Below are 18,132 nucleotides of genomic sequence, written 5' to 3'. Positions count from 1 at the left end.
GCGCTGCTCTGGCGAGACTTTAAGTAAGGGGCTTCAGAAAGCTCACCACACGCTTGTGCATGTGGTCAGCTTTCGTTACAGGCATTTGGGCTTTGCGTGCGTCTTTCTAAGAAAGACAGCACACAATTGGGCAAAGGTGGGAGCCTTTGCTATGCCCACAGCCTATTGCTTGCAGTTACCCTCAAGGCAGCATCTGTTTGCAATTATCGTGTACAGACGCGTGCGGGATAATAGAAAACAGATGTCTCGCTGTGGCGCGTGCGCACGCACCACTCGTTCTTCTTTACAGTGCGCACGCCACTCACGGTAATGCTGTTCTTTGTCAGTCGTGTTTCTGATTTGTTAGTAAATCAGTGCTGAATTAAAAAAATCTATGTAAATTGAATCATCTACTGTGCAGCCATCCGACCTTCAGGGGTTACGTTCAAGAGTGCAGGCTTTTCAGAAGGAGACCTTCTTTCTTCGAGGAAACAGTTACATTTTCACCAAGAGTTAGTCCATTCATCTTTCCTTTATTTTGTGTTCCCCGCAGTTGTTTTCCCCAGCCATGAGTAGTATGAAAATGCTAGGAATTAAATCTCTTTACGCCTAAAAACATATTTAATGAGTGCTTGTTTTCCGAGTTTATTATTTCTTGCTTCTCATAATGTGTTCACAATAACCTGCCCTAGACACCAGAACCCGACATCAAAAGTGGGGAGTCGAACCAGAACAGCCTCCCTTCTGGTAAATGGGACCTTGGCTGCGCATTGTAGGGTGCGTATGAACTTTATCTTGTCCTTACCCTGGCATGCTTCTCGTCCGTGTCAGGAGGGTGAGTTCTGCCTCTCTCTGTACATTATTTGTCAAGAAGGCTCCAGGGCATTTCGACCCATCCCCCACCACTGCTGCTAAACATAAGCAGAGCCTTGGGGAGGACGCCAGCTGGGTCTCTGCGCTGTAACAACGGGGCTGCATTCCAGGCTCGGGCGGGGCAGGCCTCCCTCCGGGCGCACGCACAGGGGCCATGTGTAGTGGGCTACCAAACTGGCCACTTAACACTCATAGGGCTGAGATGCGATTCAAGTCTAGTTCTCATGCTGCTCACGTTTTGTAAGGATACATGCAATGGACTTTGAAACTGGTCCCTTCTGGGTTTTGTAGTCATGTCCTTAACTTTGCAGGTAAAAACACTCATTGATTTCTGAACAGTGAGTGTAAAAGCGTTAAAGTAACCATGTTGTTCCTGCTTACATTTCGCATGCTTTACTTTATCTTGCATTCCCTATGAGTGTTTGCTTTTTCCAGGATGTTGTTACTTTTTTTTCAGGCAGAATATTACTCTTGTTTAGAGCATAAATTGAGTCATATCCAGGTGTTTATAGCGGGCATTGGGTTGTAGCTGAAGACTGTCTAAGTTTCTTTCAGTGGGGCAGTATGGTGTTCAGTGGGAGAGAGGATGGGGCACTATGGCAAGAGCTGCCGAATTGTGAACTGGTGAACCAGTTTCAGACTTAATGACCAGTTCCCCAGACCAGTCTCTGAGGGAGCACATTCCCGTGCTTGACCTTAAAAGGCCTCGCTAAACCTTAGAAGCTCTGGTGTCTTAGGACCAGCAATTCGTCCCTAGCGGTGGCAAGTGTGGTTAACCTTGAAGGCCTGTCCACCACAATCCATACTGAAGTTCACCTCCAGTCTTGCAGACAGGTCTATGAAGCAGCACACCCTAGAGCGACAGTGACTCCGTCACTGAGGTCACAAGACCCTTGAGGCCAGTCCACCTCGCCCATTGGTACCTCCGTTGGCCTTGTTTCAGCAATAGCAGTGCATTTCAAAGCCTTGTGCATCTCCCATAAAATCTTACAAGGCAAAGGCCCACCAATATTGAGACCCCTCATCAAGCCTCACAAATCTACCTGACAGCTCAGGTCAGTCACCTTGTTTCTGGCGAGCGTCCCCAGAATAAGGAAAGCTCGCACTGGCGGCCGCCGCTTTTCTTATAACGCTCCTAAGCTATGGAACAGCCTCCCCCTCAACATACGCAAAGAAAACAATCTACTATCATTCCGCAGACTGCTGAAAATCTGTTATTCCCCCAATAATCCATCCCTAGGAGTACTGTCAAGCTGTTACGTTAGCGCTGGGACGCCCGAGGGTAGCTACGCGCTCTAGAAATCCTTAATCAAATCAATTTCAACAGGGATTGGCAATGCAGGATTTGCATGCACACCAAACTAAGTTTAAAAATTTCACAGTCTCTGCTTCATGCACAAGCACTTTTAACATCTGATGCCTGCTTCAACGATTTTGCCTCATTAGTACCAGTGTAACATACAATTGCAGCGGTGATAACGGTGACCAGTGAACCTTTGCAAAGGGCTGTCTACTTTGCAGCAACACAAGTTACATTTTTTAGTAATTTTTCATCCATTTGAGCTACAAACAATTTATTAGATAAGTAGATTATGTATTATGTGGCAAACATGGCAGAACAATGATTATGTGGAAAATATTTGCAAACTAGGATATTTTGCCACTCCTGTTTGAACTGCTTTTGTGGGAAAGAAGGAGGAGAAGTGCTGACGACAGAAACTCCATGGCTCGGTGATTCCACTTTTAAGCATATTTGGGACACTCTGTGATTGGAAACGTATCACACTTTGTGAATGTATTTGTAAACCCTAAATAAACAAGTGTCAATTGTTGAATTAAATAGCGTAATAACCTGAAGCTGTTTTTTTTTAAAAATTTGTTTGGCATGCCAGACAATTGGGATGTTTTGCTATTTCTGGCCACACCCGACTCCGTCCACTGACTCAATTCTGGGCTTAATCCCTCCCTCTGATTCTACACCCACAGTTACCCTACTTTTTTCCCCAATTCGGCCACTGCCTGGTCCCTTTCAACCTACATAAGCGCTGCAGTCGTGAACGTCTGCATGCTGGTTGTCAACGGCTAGGGCGGTTGACCTTAACACTGGGAAACTAGGTTCGAGTCTTGGCAGGGACCCTCAACATGCTGTGATTCTGGCCAAATCACAATCTCCCCGTGCCTAACGTGTCTGTAACACAACTGGTGCTATGTAAAGCGCTCTCATATCTTGGGGGGGGGGAATGATGTGCTTCTGATCATTTCAGTCTGAATTAGAAGGGGCAAATCTCTTCATGGATGTAATTGTGCACATGCCACCACCCGTCCAACAGCAGGACCGGACTGGCAGTAGCGGGCATCAGGGATCCCGGAAGGGTGGGGGCTGGTTTTGTCAGCAGAGGGGGCCGGTTGTGTTACTGGGGGCGAGTTTTGCAAAGGTGCTGTAATATCGCCCCCAGTAACAAAAGCAGCCCTGCCCATCACGTCCACTCTGCTCCACACACCTCCCAAGGGAAAGAGTTTATTCACTCGACCCCTCAACTGATCGACCCCACAACTGACCGAAGCACAGTTAATTAACCTCTTTAAGATGTCGCTGTGCTCTCAAGCAACTGGAAAGACAGAGGGTCTACAAGACTCCGAAATAAATTATTACGCTTAATGGGGGTGAAATTGTCAATCACATGACACCATAACATCAAACCGAATTACACTCCCTGTTGTGCGCCACTGCAATTTTTTCGGAGTTGTTTGTTAAATATGTTTGAGTTATAATTAATTTTGTGTTTAAATTTGAGATTACATATGGAGCCATTTTAGCGCCCCCTGGTGGCAGCCCTTATTTTAGAGCATTGGCATGTGCCAGGTCCTGTCTCACCTGTCAGAGCGAGGGTCTCCAGCGCCTGCCTCCACGGGAGGGGACCCCGAGGTCTGCGGGAGAGCCCCATCTTTGAGGGGAGGTCACAGCTCCGCCGCGTCTCTCCTGAGAACTCTCGGGGTGAAGGCGCCGTCCTGGAACTCACTCGGATCCTCGCAGTGAGATCGGGACTTTCACGCACTGAGTGACTTTATATCCTCGGCTCAGAGCCCGGCGGTGGGGACCCCTCGGGGCTCAGAGCCGGACCTCGGCGGTGGGGACCCCTCGAGGGCTCAGAGCTCGGCAGAGGGGACCCCTCGGGGGCTCGGAGCCAGAGCTCGCGGTGGAGACCCTTAGGGGGCTCAGAGCTCGGCTGTGTGGACTCCTCGGGGATCAAAGCCACACCTAGGCGGTGGGGACCCCTCGGGGGCTCAGTACGCCGTCCGTCTCCGAGTCCACTCTAGAACGGTGTCCTCCTAGTTGCTCCCAGTGCCGGTTCCGCCGCCTCTCTGAGCCTGTCTCCCTCCCTCCTCACAGGGCTGCCTCTGCGCCTCCTCCCACCCCTGAGGCAGCTAGCGGGAAGAGGCGGGGAGGAGAGACTTCGAAGCACATTCAGATAAAAAGAAAAAAGCATTAATAATTAAGCAGAAATAATTGCTCAAAATATATTTGAACATTGAAAATAAAATCCTAGCAAAGAGCGTTGGCTTGTCCAAGGTGGGTTTCGTTAAAACAAACTCTTTGGGGCATATTATCAAGCCAGGCGATAAAATTATCGCCGCTTTAGCTTGATAATATGCTCTATGGAATTCCAATTGAAGCCCATGTTAAATTGAAGGCCATCTAACATGGGCTTCAATTGGAATTCCATAGAGCATATTATCAAGCCCATTATCGCCGTTTACCGGCAGTTTTCTGCCGCTAAAGCAGCGATAGTTTTATCGCCTGGCTTGATAATATGCCCCTTTGGGGCATATCAACAACAACTGGCGATAATTATCTCTAAGCGCACTTAGCGCTAGGATCATTATCGCCGGCTAGCGTTGATTTTTATCGCTGAGATAGCGTGCTATTAGCAACGATTATCTCAATAGCGATAAAGATCCTCACGCTTAGTGGCTAACGTGAGATTATCGCTGGAAACCCAGCGATAATCTCACGTTAGCTTGTTGATAGGGACAGACAAACTTAGCCATGATATCCTCTTTCCATAGGATATCATGGCTAAGTCAGAAAAATACCAGACGTAAAAAAGCAGCGTTAACCGCGGTTAGTGCTGCTTTTTTTGTCCCTAACAGGGTTAGCGATATTCTTGATAATAGGAGAAATGTCGCTTAGCGACATTTCTCCTATTATTTTACTCTGGAACGCCCCCTTTCCATCTCATTAGAGATGCAAGGGGAAGCGTAGAGGAAAAGGGTGCTAACATGCAAATTTGCATGTTAGCACCATGTTGTTGATAGGGTGCTAGTTTTATCTCCGCTTTTTTGGCTTTTAAAGCCAAAAAAGCAGAGATAGAGCCCTTGTTGATATGCCCCAATGGGGCATATCAACAACAACCGGCGATAATTATTGCTCAGTGTTGGACAGGCCTCACAGACGGCCCGCGCCCTCCCCGCTCGACAAGGCCCGGACTCCGGACCACCTGGCATAACCCCGCGACGAGCACCTGCACCCCGTCCCCCGACGGACCCTCTGCCTTGGACCCTCACTCATCACGGGGTCCGGCCCCACCGGCTTTCCCGGCCGGGTCCAGCCGCCATCTTAGACCCTGTACCACGCGGCCGCCTGGCCTCCCCTCGACCCTAACCCCGGGCCTGGCCGGCCCCGACATCCCGGCACCACTATCCACCCAGGAGGTGAGCGGACCACTTGGCAGGTCAATGGGAGACCGAAGTGTCAAGGGCTCTCCCCCGCCAGGTGCCGATCGCTCCCAGCTCCCCCGGGCACTGGCTCCACCCCCTGCTGGGTGTCTGGACACCTTCATCCCGGACCCTCCGACCTCCAAGTGCGAGGGTCCGGACATCAAAGGGCACCAGCCCTATAACTGAGGCAGCTCCGGAGCAGGAAGGCAGTTGTATCCTGGAGTCGAGAGACACCGAGTGAACTCAACCCTGACGGACTACTGGCGCTGCCGTAGCCCGCTCTTGTGAACCATCGTCCTGCCTGCTGGCGCTGCCGCGGCCTTCTGCAACAGTCATCTTCCGGGGACCTGCTGGCGCTGCCGCGGCCCGTTGTACCGACCATCCTTCCTGGGACCTGCTGGCGCTGCCGCGGCCCTCTGCAACCTGCATCTTCCTGGGACCTGCTGGCGCTGCCGCGGCCCGTTGTAACGACCATCCTCACCGGGACCTGCTGGCGCTGCCGCGGACCGTTCATCTTCCTGGGACCTGCTGGCGCTGCCGCGGCCCGTTGTATCGACCATCCGCACCGGGACCTGCTGGCGCTGCCGCGGCCCATACCACCTAACCACCAAAGCTCGAGGATTGTGAGCTCATCACCATCTCATCCGGATTACCTGATTGGTAAATAGACTGTCCCGCTACCCCCTTCCCTACCTTGCGAGACTCTAATCGAGGGGACCCCTGAGTCCAGACCTCCTTGTACCATTTGACCGTACCTCACATAAGTGCCTATAAAGATCATTGAACCTTATCCGTGTGTGGTATTTGTCTGTGGGGGGGGGAAGTTACTTGTCTGTACGATCGCTGGAGACGGCTCTCCCCGGAGACCTCTCCTCCTGACCCCGGCCGACCCTCCCGGTCCGTCTACCTTTTCTAACATTGGTGGCCAGCGGCGCGATCCGAATCAACGCGTAATCGTACAGAGAGTAGCTCACCCCACGACAAAGCACGATGTCGACCAAAGATAGCAGCTCCACCGAGAAGTTCCAAATGGAGAAACTAGACGAATACAACCACCGCGAACTGAGACAATTTTGTATAGAACTTGGCATTGCTACCACCGGCCTGAGTACCAAGGATGATCTAAAGCGCGCCCTTGAGTCGTGGACAGAAACGGGGGTCGCAAGACCCTCCGACCAAAGCAGCGTCACACCAGACCAAAACAGCGTTACACCAGAGGGGAACGCCACGACTCCCGAGGAGCGGGGAACGGGCCTCTCACCGGAGGAGATACGAGAAAGAGACAGAGTCAGACTGCACGAATTAGAGATGGCACGACTCAAGATGGATGGAGAGCTCAAGTTAGCTGAACAAAAACTCAACCTCGAGCATATGCGGATTCGAGAGGAACGGGAAGAAAAACAGAGGCAGAGAGAGCTGGAAGAGAAAAAGATAACGCTCGAGCACGAGCGCCAATTGGCAGAAATAGAACTGCGCAAACAGCATAAGGACTTGGGGGTGCCTGAAAGACCACACACCCCGGGACCAACTGAGAAAAAAGTGCACATCCCCAAGGATGTGGTCCGCGAGTATGTCCGAGAAGACGACATACAACAGTGGTTTAAGGCCTATGAGATCGCAATGACCTCCCACCGGATCGACCGGAGTGATTGGGGAGCCGGACTTTGGGGGAGATTTATCAACGAGGGTCGCGATGCCCTGCTGCAGCTCCCCGATCACCAGATGTCGTCCTACGACCACATGAAGGCTGCCCTCCTCACCCGCTACGGCCTCACACCCGAGATGTACCGCCAGAGGTTCAGGGATTGCACCCGGATCCCAGGTACAACTTGGGTGGAATACGTGAACTATTTCAGCCGGGCCTTCGAGGGGTGGATCAAGGGAAATCAGGTCACCACATACGAACAACTCTTCAACCTTATGGTATGGGAACACCTGTCGAACAACTGTTTCGTCGAGCTCAGGCAGCACCTGCTCGACAGTAAGCTGACTGACCCCCGGCAGCTCGCCGCCGAAGCTGACCGGTGGGAAAGCACCCGAGTGGGCCGGAAAGGGCCACACGACCAGAACAGAAGTAACCAAGGCCAGCACCGACCTCGGGGAGGAGGAGGAGGCCAGGGGCGTGGGAGAGACGCCTTACCAGCAACAACCGTGGCCAGCACCCCGCCGCCGGCCGGCCGGGGCAACCCCCCGTTGCGGCCTGGGTACCGAGCCAACATCACGTGCCACCGGTGCCAGCGACTCGGCCACTACGCCAACGATCCGAGCTGCCCGCTGAACCAAACGCCCAAGCCCCGCCAGGTAGCTGCCGCTGCCCTGGGGGAGGAGCAGTTGTCGGAGGGACCCGAGGAGTGTGAGCCGGATCAGCAAGGGTGGGAACCGGCCGCCATGGTCCTGGCATGCTTAGGGAGAAGAGACATGGTTCCGCGGGCTCCCCTACCCGCCAACACCAGAAAATACGGTCAGTGGGTGACCATTAATGGACAGAGAGCTGAGGCCTTGCGCGACACCGGCGCCAGCGTGACGGCCGTCCGCTGTCACCTGGTGAAGCCCGAGCAGATCCTGCCGAACATTCTCTGCCCCGTCCGCTCGGCAGATAACTCCGAAAGCATGTGCAAGATGGCCTGCGTCCCGTTTGAATGGGGAGGGGTCTCCGGCCTACTGAAAGTGACGGTCCGGGACGATGCCCCCGTGGACTGCCTCCTGGGGAATGACCTCGAGAGTTCCCCGTGGGCCACCGTCGAGAGGAGAGAGCACCTGGGGATGCTGGGCCTCCCGGACTGGGCCTGCATAACCACCCGATCCATGGCCGGCCGGGCCGCCCCCCGATCAGAAGAAACCGAATGGCCGGCACCTCCGCCCCCGGTGGTCCCCGTAGAGGACAACGGCGAGTCCGACCTCCCAGACCAGGCCCCCGAAGAAAACGCGCAACCCCAGGGCCTTCCGGATCTGGCTCAGTGGCGGCAAGAAGGGGGGCCCACCCAAGAACAGTTCCGCCAGGAGCAAAAGACCTGTCCCTCCCTCGAGGGACTTCGCCAACAAGCCAGCACCCAAGCCGCCGGGGACACCACCGGAACCCACTGGGTCTACTGGGATAACGACCTGCTCTACAGCGAGCAAAGAATCGCCGAGCTGGGGGCCAGTCGAGTTCTGGTGGTACCGCTCCGCTTCCGAGACTTTCTGCTCAACCTAGCCCACGATGTCCCCCTGGCTGGGCACCTGGGCCAAGATAAAACGTACAGTCGACTGGTGACCCACTTTTTCTGGCCAAAAATGAGGAATGACGTCCTGAACCACTGCCGATCGTGCCCCACATGCCAAGCAAGCGGGAAGAGTGGCCGGAAGCTGAAGGCTCCTCTACAACCCTTCCCGGTGGTCACCACCCCGTTCGAGAGGGTGGGGATAGACATTGTGGGACCGCTGGATCCTCGCACGGCTCAAGGACACAGGTTCATCTTGGTACTAGTGGACCATGCCACCCGCTATCCCGAGGCGGTGCCCCTACGGACCGTGACCGCTCCAGTGGTTGGCCGGGCCCTGATGGGGATCTTCTCCCGGGTAGGCTTCCCCCGAGAAGTCGTCAGCGACCGAGGTACGAACTTCATATCGAAGTACATGAAGTCCCTCTGGCAACAATGCGGGGTCACATACAGATTCACGACCCCCTATCACCCCCAAGGAAACGGACTAGTGGAGCGGTTCAACCGCACTCTCAAAGGGATGATTGGGGGATTAGAAGAGCCTCTCCGTCGCCAGTGGGATGTACTGCTCCCGTGCCTCCTCTTTGCCTACCGAGAAGTACCCCAGAAGTCCCTCGGCTTTAGCCCCTTTGAACTCCTATACGGACACCCTGTGCGAGGGCCCCTCAGCCTAGTGAAGGAGGGCTGGGAGCAGGCCCCCCTAACGACCCCTCCAGACGTCTTCAAATACCTCCTGGCCTTGCGAAACCAGACCCGGCGCTTCAGGGAGATGGCCAAGGCGAACCTCGAGGCCAGCCAGGAGGACATGAAGAGGTGGTATGACCACAATGCCTCCTCCGTGGAATTCGAGCCGGGGCAGCAAGTATGGGTGATGTCCCCCACCGAACCGTGTGCCCTGCAAGATAAGTGGACGGGGCCCTTCAAGGTGGTCGAGCGCAAAAGCCCCGTCACTTACCTCATCGACATGGGGACCTCCCGGAACCCCCTTCGGGTCCTCCACACCAACCGGCTCAAACCGCACTTTGTGCGCTCCGAACTAAGCCTCTTGATGGCTACGGACAGTGGCACCGAAGAAGACTCCGAGCCCCTCCCGGATCTCCTGAAGACTCAAGAGAAGGACGGCTCCGTGGACGGGGTCCGGCTCTCTGACGCCCTCACTACGGAGCAACGACAGGACTGCCGGGACCTCCTGCTGCAGTTCGCTGCCCTGTTCTCCCTCACCCCCGGGGTCACCCCCTGGTGTTTGCACGACGTAGACACCGGGGACAGTCCCCCTGTCCGGCACCGGGCCTACCGCGTACCAGATCGGGTACGGACCTGCATACAGGAGGAGGTGGCCAAGATGCTCACGATCGGGGTCATCGAGCCCTCGGACAGTCCCTGGGCCAGTCCAGTCGTACTAGTTCCCAAAGCCGCTGCCCCCGGCACCGCACCTGAACTGAGATTCTGCGTCGACTACCGGGGCTTGAACGCTGTCACCCGGACCGACGCTCACCCCATCCCCCGAGCAGACGAACTGATCGACCGGCTGGGGGCCGCCCGCTACCTTAGTATCTTCGACCTAACGGCGGGCTACTGGCAAATCGGCCTCACACCCAGGGCTCAGGAACGGTCAGCCTTCTCCACCCCCGATGGCCACTATCAATTTAAGGTCATGCCCTTTGGCATGAAGAACGCCCCCGCCACGTTCCAACGCCTTGTGAACCAGGTCTTGGCGGGGCTTGAAGAATTCAGCGCTGCCTACCTGGACGATATCGCTGTGTACAGCCGCCACTGGTCCGACCACCTCCGTCACCTCCAAGAGGTCCTACAAGCCCTCCAGCGGGCCGGCCTCACCATTAAGGCCGGCAAGTGCCAGATTGGCCAAGGGTCCGTGACCTACCTTGGGCACCAAGTGGGGAGCGGGCTGGTGGCCCCACTACAACTTAAGATCGCTGCCATCCAGTCCTGGCAGCCCCCCGTCACCCAGACCGAGGTCCGAGCCTTCTTGGGGCTCACCGGCTACTACCGGCGGTTCGTGAAGGACTACGGCAGCATCGTGGGGCCCCTCACGGGTCTCACATCCAAGAACCAGCCAAAGCGGATCAATTGGACTCCTGACTGTCAAGCGGCCTTCGAGGAGCTGAAGGCCGCCCTGTGCACCGCCCCGGTGCTCCAGGCCCCCGATTACAGTCGGGAGTTTGTGGTGCAGACCGACGCCTCCGACCACGGCATCGGAGCCGTCCTCTCTCAGCTGAACCCCGAAGGTCATGACCAGCCGGTGGCCTTCATCAGCCGACGTCTCCTGGCCCGAGAACAGCGTTGGAGCACCATCGAGAGGGAAGCATTTGCAGTGGTGTGGGCCCTCAAAAAGCTCCGGCCCTACCTCTTCGGTACCCACTTCCGGGTACAGACCGACCATCGACCCCTGCAATGGCTGATGCAGATGCGGGGGGAGAACCCAAAACTCTTGCGCTGGTCCATTTCCCTGCAGGGAATGGACTACACCGTGGAGCACCGACCGGGCCAAGACCACGCCAACGCGGATGGCCTGTCCCGCTTTTTCCGCCTCGACGAAGAGAGTCCCCAAGGGGATGGGTGACTCTCCCCGCCTTCAGCTGGGGGGGACGCATGTTGGACAGGCCTCACAGACGGCCCGCGCCCTCCCCGCTCGACAAGGCCCGGACTCCGGACCACCTGGCATAACCCCGCGACGAGCACCTGCACCCCGTCCCCCGACGGACCCTCTGCCTTGGACCCTCACTCATCACGGGGTCCGGCCCCACCGGCTTTCCCGGCCGGGTCCAGCCGCCATCTTAGACCCTGTACCACGCGGCCGCCTGGCCTCCCCTCGACCCTAACCCCGGGCCTGGCCGGCCCCGACATCCCGGCACCACTATCCACCCAGGAGGTGAGCGGACCACTTGGCAGGTCAATGGGAGACCGAAGTGTCAAGGGCTCTCCCCCGCCAGGTGCCGATCGCTCCCAGCTCCCCCGGGCACTGGCTCCACCCCCTGCTGGGTGTCTGGACACCTTCATCCCGGACCCTCCGACCTCCAAGTGCGAGGGTCCGGACATCAAAGGGCACCAGCCCTATAACTGAGGCAGCTCCGGAGCAGGAAGGCAGTTGTATCCTGGAGTCGAGAGACACCGAGTGAACTCAACCCTGACGGACTACTGGCGCTGCCGTAGCCCGCTCTTGTGAACCATCGTCCTGCCTGCTGGCGCTGCCGCGGCCTTCTGCAACAGTCATCTTCCGGGGACCTGCTGGCGCTGCCGCGGCCCGTTGTACCGACCATCCTTCCTGGGACCTGCTGGCGCTGCCGCGGCCCTCTGCAACCTGCATCTTCCTGGGACCTGCTGGCGCTGCCGCGGCCCGTTGTAACGACCATCCTCACCGGGACCTGCTGGCGCTGCCGCGGACCGTTCATCTTCCTGGGACCTGCTGGCGCTGCCGCGGCCCGTTGTATCGACCATCCGCACCGGGACCTGCTGGCGCTGCCGCGGCCCATACCACCTAACCACCAAAGCTCGAGGATTGTGAGCTCATCACCATCTCATCCGGATTACCTGATTGGTAAATAGACTGTCCCGCTACCCCCTTCCCTACCTTGCGAGACTCTAATCGAGGGGACCCCTGAGTCCAGACCTCCTTGTACCATTTGACCGTACCTCACATAAGTGCCTATAAAGATCATTGAACCTTATCCGTGTGTGGTATTTGTCTGTGGGGGGGGGGAAGTTACTTGTCTGTACGATCGCTGGAGACGGCTCTCCCCGGAGACCTCTCCTCCTGACCCCGGCCGACCCTCCCGGTCCGTCTACCTTTTCTAACACTCAGCGCTCTTAGCGTGAGGATGATTATCGCCAGCTAGCGTGAATTTTTATCGCTGAGATAGCGTGCTATTAGCAACGCTTATCTCAATAGCGATAAAAATCTACACGCTAACAGGCTAACGTGAGATTATCGCTGGAAACCCAGCGATAATCACACGTTACCTTGTTGATAGGGACAGGCAAACTTAGTCATGATATCCTCCTTCCATAGGATATCATGGCTAAGTCTGAAAATTAGCAGACGTAAAAAAGCAGCATTAACCGCGGTTAGCGCTGCTTTTTTTGTCTCTAACAGGGTGAGCGACATTCTTGATAATAGGAGAAATGTCGCTTAGCGACATTTCTCCTATTATTTTACTCTGGAACGCCCCCTTTGCATCTCATTAGAGATGCAAGGGGAAGCGTAGAGTAAAAGGGTGCTAACATGCAAATTTGCGTGTTAGCACCCTGTTGTTGATAGGGCGCTAGTTTTATCTCTCCTTTTTTGGCTTTTAAAGCCAAAAAAGCAGAGATAAAGCCCTTGTTGATATGCCCCAATGATCTTTAGAATCCAGAGCGTTGTCTCCTTGCTTCACCCCTGCCAACTGTTGTCATATTTGGTCAACTGACATATTATAATACAGTAACCAGACCCGGGCACCAACGTGTCACTGTGAAATATTTCTCTACCGCAGTATAGTAGACATTTGAACACGTGTGTGTAACTTCGACTCGTAGATATAATGTGAATACCAACACCCGATGCCATTCCGAATGCACCAGCAGCTCCCACGAGTTTCCCTTCAAACGTCCCTAACCACGGTAAATGGAAGCAACAAAACCTCCTCAAACCAAGTGGTCGAAGTGGGGGAAAAAAAGTAGGGGAACTGTGGGCGGAGAATCAGAGGGCGGGAATAACCCAAGGATTAGCTCAGTGGGCGGAGCCAGAGGTGTGGCCAATGTGCGCAAACATCCCAATTTTTAGTATTTGTTTGGCATTTCACTGCCCAGTTTCATCAAACAATGGATACACATGATTATATAAGGTTATAATGAGTTATTGAAATTAAAACACATTCACAAAGTGGGATATGCTTCTAATCACAGAATGTCCCAAATACGATGAAATGTGGAAGCACAAGCCATTTGTCGCCGAGCCATAGAGTTTATCATCAGCACTTCTCCCTTTTCCAAAACAGCAGTTTAAACATGAATGGCAAAATATTCTAGTTTGCAAATGTTTTCTATATAATTATGACTCTGCCATATTTGCATCATAATGCAAGATCTGCTTCATGATCTGACCATTTAAACTAATAAATTGTTTATAGCTCAAACATATCCAAAGTTAATAAAAAAATTGACTTGTTTTCCTGCGGAGTGGATGGCTCATTGCAAAGGTTGACTGATCACCTTTCTCACTGTTACATTTGTATGTTACGCTGGTACTAATCATGCAAAATCTTTCCAAAGACTGTTAGCATGTGTACACATGTCAAAATAATAAAATATCAGAAAATATACTGCATTACGCTGCAGCCTTGGTGAGTTGCAGCTACCACTTCTGAAACAAGGCCAATGGAGCTAACTATGGGTGAGGCAGACTGGCCTCAATGGCAGGGCCTGTCTTAGCACTGGTGGTGCCCTGTGCATTAATGTTTGTTATTACCCCCTAATGACCACCTCTGCCATGAATTCCCTCACTACCACCCTTTAACAGTGCCCCTCAAGTCTCCATAACCACACTTTCTCTCAGATGCATTTAATTTGATTCCCAGCGCCACTCATACCAGTGTAGGGTGTCAGAGCACTTTACATCCCACACATTACTCAGAGACAATCAATATGTGTGTAAATCACCGTATAGAAAATGTTACATAAGACTAAGGACTACAAGGTGTAGGAGTCACATGACAATCATACTACTAGGCCGTATAGTTTATTAGTGATTGGTCTGGAGAAACAAACTCAGAATTTAAAACGCAATACCATGGTTGGGGGTTCTCTTTAATAATCAGAATTGATTTCTGTCCAAAAGAACACTTTTTGTAACATTAGGATAATCAAAGACTGGGGGAAAAACATAACGCTCTAATTTATATCTTGCAGTTTGTATGCAGCTCTTAGATGAAAGTTAATAGCTCCCTGTTGTATGTTAGGATTTTAAATTATAAACTGCAAGGAACAAAAGGATCTCTCTGACAAAAGCAGTAGCCCATGCATGAGCAGAGCCCCTCTGCAGCCTTCGGAACCTTTATTCCGGGGTTGTTTGTGATGCAGCCAAACTATACACTCTTAAGTGCATTATAACCAAACGGTAAATGCTAACTTTGGGATGACTGCACGGAAACATGTCGTGTTTGGTGTCAAACACTTTGGAATCATACCTCCACACCAGTAACTGGTGTGGAAGTATGATCCCACCCTTCTAGAGGGAGAAACATGACAGCACTGGTATACCTGGTACCAGCTAACAGAGCCCTGGCATCACAAAATGGATGCTGCCAGACACAGACACAAGTCTGCCCTCCTGCTGCTGGACACAACTCTGGCAGGGGAGGCCTGGACAATAGGTTTCCTGTCACAGGGAGGTGTCACCCAGACAGGCTTTAGTGGATTGGGGCTGGGTGGGTGCACTCTATGAGTGCTTTGAAGTTCAGAAGCAAAAAGAACAGAACGACCGACCAAGGTCCAGCTCAACCAAAACACATGTATTGTTAACAATCAAAAGATTGGTGCAAAAACACTTCCTGCATCTGTCGTCCAAAGGTGCAAAGCGAGTTAAAACGTAAATCCAAAGGTGGAAGGTGCACTCATTGAAATTAAACACAAGATCAAGTAGTCCAAAAAAAGTAATATTTTTTTCCTTTATTATGATGGTTTTAACACGAACAGTACACAGCCAACGCGTTTCGTTCCATGCGGGAACTTCGTCAGGGCTATTTGAAAGGCAAGTAAAATATTCGAAAAAAGGTTTATGTAGTCCTTTAGAGCTCGTTTCGTCTCAGGAAAGAAAGGGCCATAGGAAGAATATTATATTCCTTGCGTTTTATTAGTTGTATATAAGTATATATACAAGAAAGACCCTCATGTAGTCCCGATGGTGGTACACATGAAAGGTGACGAGATGGACAGAGGATGATAGGTATTATCCTTCACGGGTAGCATCCGATCTCAGCATGGTAGCTTTTAAGTTCAGCACTGAGGGCACATTTGGTGTCCCTGTGCATAGTCCAGCTCAAACCAGTTGCAGGGGCTACCAGTCCCTGCTCTGGAGCGAAACTGGACAAAGGAAATGGGTGTAGCCACCCCTCTTTCCTGACCCTCCCATAGGTGGGTCCCTAGAGTTTGTCCCACTCCTTCCTTGGGTATAAGAAAGGAACCCCTGGCTACAGGACTTTAGATTACACCTGGACGAAACTCTGATACTGAATCCTGGAACTTCTACGATCTACATTGAGCTTGATGAGTGAAGAATCCGACTGGTTTGCATTTCCGAAGCTCCCACCAGACTCTGAAGAATTTTGCAACACAGGAGGTGGGTTTCTGTGGTCTTAGAGGTCGATCAGTGCCCACAGCAAGTCTGAGGCCTGTATCCCTTGTGGAGACTGTGCAAACCGAACCCCTGGACACCACGTCACTTTGCAGAACCATCAACTTATCCAACGACTTCTGCAGCGGAGCTTTGGATTACTTATAGCCCTGACCCCGAGCAGCATTTGCACCAAAGATTGCCCACCTACACTCCACGAGTGTTCCGTGAGCTGGCCCTTTGTATTTTCTCTTGAGGTCCCTTCACGATTTCTAGTCCGTCGACTGGTGGGTCCCTGTGAATGCAACTTTACTTCTAATTAGGCTTACCTGGTTGCTCCAGACATGCCCTCACTCTCCATTGCTTGGGGAGTCCCCAGGACCTTGCTCTTCCGCACCGAAGCATCTTTTCTCTTCCTGTGTGGGTTGCTGTTGCCAAGGCTTGTTGTGTTCAATCCGAGCACCGACACCACAGCACTCGACATCCTTTGTGGGACAGCTCAAATCCAGCTTCTGGTTGTCGTTGACACCTCCTGGTCCTCTTGGCTGCAGAGTCCAGCTTTGCCTCTTCGCACCTGAATCACCCGACATCGGTGGGCTTTCGTCTACCGTGCCCCTGGTCACTGGCAAGTGATCCAGACTCTGTCCCCTCTGCTTTCAGGTTCTTCTGATCTTCGATCCAGGCTTGGATCACACCGGACACTTTTCTCCTTCCCGGCAGCAGCACTTTGCAGCAGACCGCCATTGAAATCAACGACGATTCCCGACACCATTTGACACCTATGCACCCGGCTTCCCTGGGTGAGGTAACACGAGTACTCCGGTGCTCCCGTGGGTGCTGGCCCTAGAGCCCCCTAGGTCTAAAGGGGTTTGCTCAAAGTCCTCTCCCAAGTGTCCTTAACTTCTAAAATTCCAACCGCGACTTTCCCAAAGAATAGTACGGGGCTCGCGCCTGTGTTCTCACACTGCACGCGTCCCCCGTGGGTCTCCTGTGTCACTACAATGGGTGGTTCCTTGGGGTTCCAGCGATTCTACGTGCTTTAGGCACTGTGTCTAGTCAAGTCGTGGTTCTTATACCACTTTCTTAATATATGGTTTGGTCCGCCTCTAGGGCCCATTGTATATTGTGCTATTTACTGTCGTTTTAGAACTGTATCATTGTGTATCATGGACTCTAATCTCATAAAGAGATTAGTAGTGAGTGTTTAGAAATAAATACATATATTTTATATATAACCTTGTGTAGATCTCCTTTCATTTAGTAATTCAAGAGGTTATAATCTGGTAAACCAGGCTGCTTTTCACTCCTTCAAGACTTAGCCTGAAGGCTGCTCGCCATAGCTACCACTAGGATAGCTTTCAATAAAGGTCATCTTTAAACCTATCATCAATAAGGGTTGTTTGTACTGGTACAAGGTGCCCACTATAACTAGTGGACAGCATATACCAGGCCAACTTCTCACAGTCTGCATGGTACATGTTCTTTGCAGCAGGCACATAAACCTTCTGAGGTACCTTGCCATGAATCAAAACTTCCACTAGACAAAATGATCTCTCTCTAGGAAGAACATTAAACACCAGAGTCATCATGAAATTTTTATTGTTGCCGAAAATTGCTGGAGGCCAGGAAGGAGACAGCAAGCGCTTCTAAATCCTTAATATACTTGCAAACATAATGGCTCCACCCGAAGTCAGCACCCGGTGCAGTCACACCGGTTGCACTGCCCCAGAGCTGGCCTTTCTCAAGTGTCCTGTGACCTCAGTGACAGAGTCACTGTCGCTCTAGGGTGTGCTGCTTCATAGGCCTGTCTGCAAGACTGGAGGTGAACTTCAGTATGGATTGTGGTGGACAAGCCTTGAAGGTAAACCCACACTTGCCACTGCTAGGGTCCACCTGCTGGTGCTAAGACACCAGGGCTTCTAAGGTCTTGTGAAGCCTTCTAAGGTCTAGCATGGGATTGTGCTCTCTCAGGAGAGTGGTCTGGTCGACTGGTTATTAAGGCTGAACCTGGTTCCCCAGTTCCAAATTCAGTAG

At 52.8% G+C, this 18,132-nt stretch overlaps 1 protein-coding gene across 3 annotated transcripts in view; it reads right to left on the bottom strand.

Annotated features, from left to right (window-relative positions):
- Positions 1 to 4,250, bottom strand: part of LOC146808740 (cell adhesion molecule CEACAM6-like) — a 335,917-nt gene extending 331,667 nt beyond the window's left edge. The window contains exons 1-2 of one of the 3 annotated variants that reach the window (XM_085615555.1): positions 4,145 to 4,250; positions 3,728 to 4,022 (exon numbers count right to left, since the gene is read on the bottom strand). In XM_085615555.1, the coding sequence (XP_085471681.1) occupies positions 3,728 to 3,797 (70 nt within the window). In that variant the 5' untranslated portion in view covers positions 3,798 to 4,022; positions 4,145 to 4,250. Of the gene's footprint in view, positions 1 to 3,727 lie in introns of all 3 variants that reach the window. The other 2 variants (XM_085615557.1, XM_085615556.1) reach the window with 2 other exon arrangements.
- Between the last annotated feature and the right edge of the window lie 13,882 nt (positions 4,251 to 18,132).

The sequence above is a fragment of the Triturus cristatus genome, chromosome 7, assembly GCF_964204655.1.
Source record: "Triturus cristatus chromosome 7, aTriCri1.1, whole genome shotgun sequence".
Taxonomy (NCBI): domain Eukaryota; kingdom Metazoa; phylum Chordata; class Amphibia; order Caudata; family Salamandridae; genus Triturus; species Triturus cristatus.
Note: the sequence above shows the minus strand (reverse complement) of the source record. Positions and strands in the feature narration are given on the sequence as shown.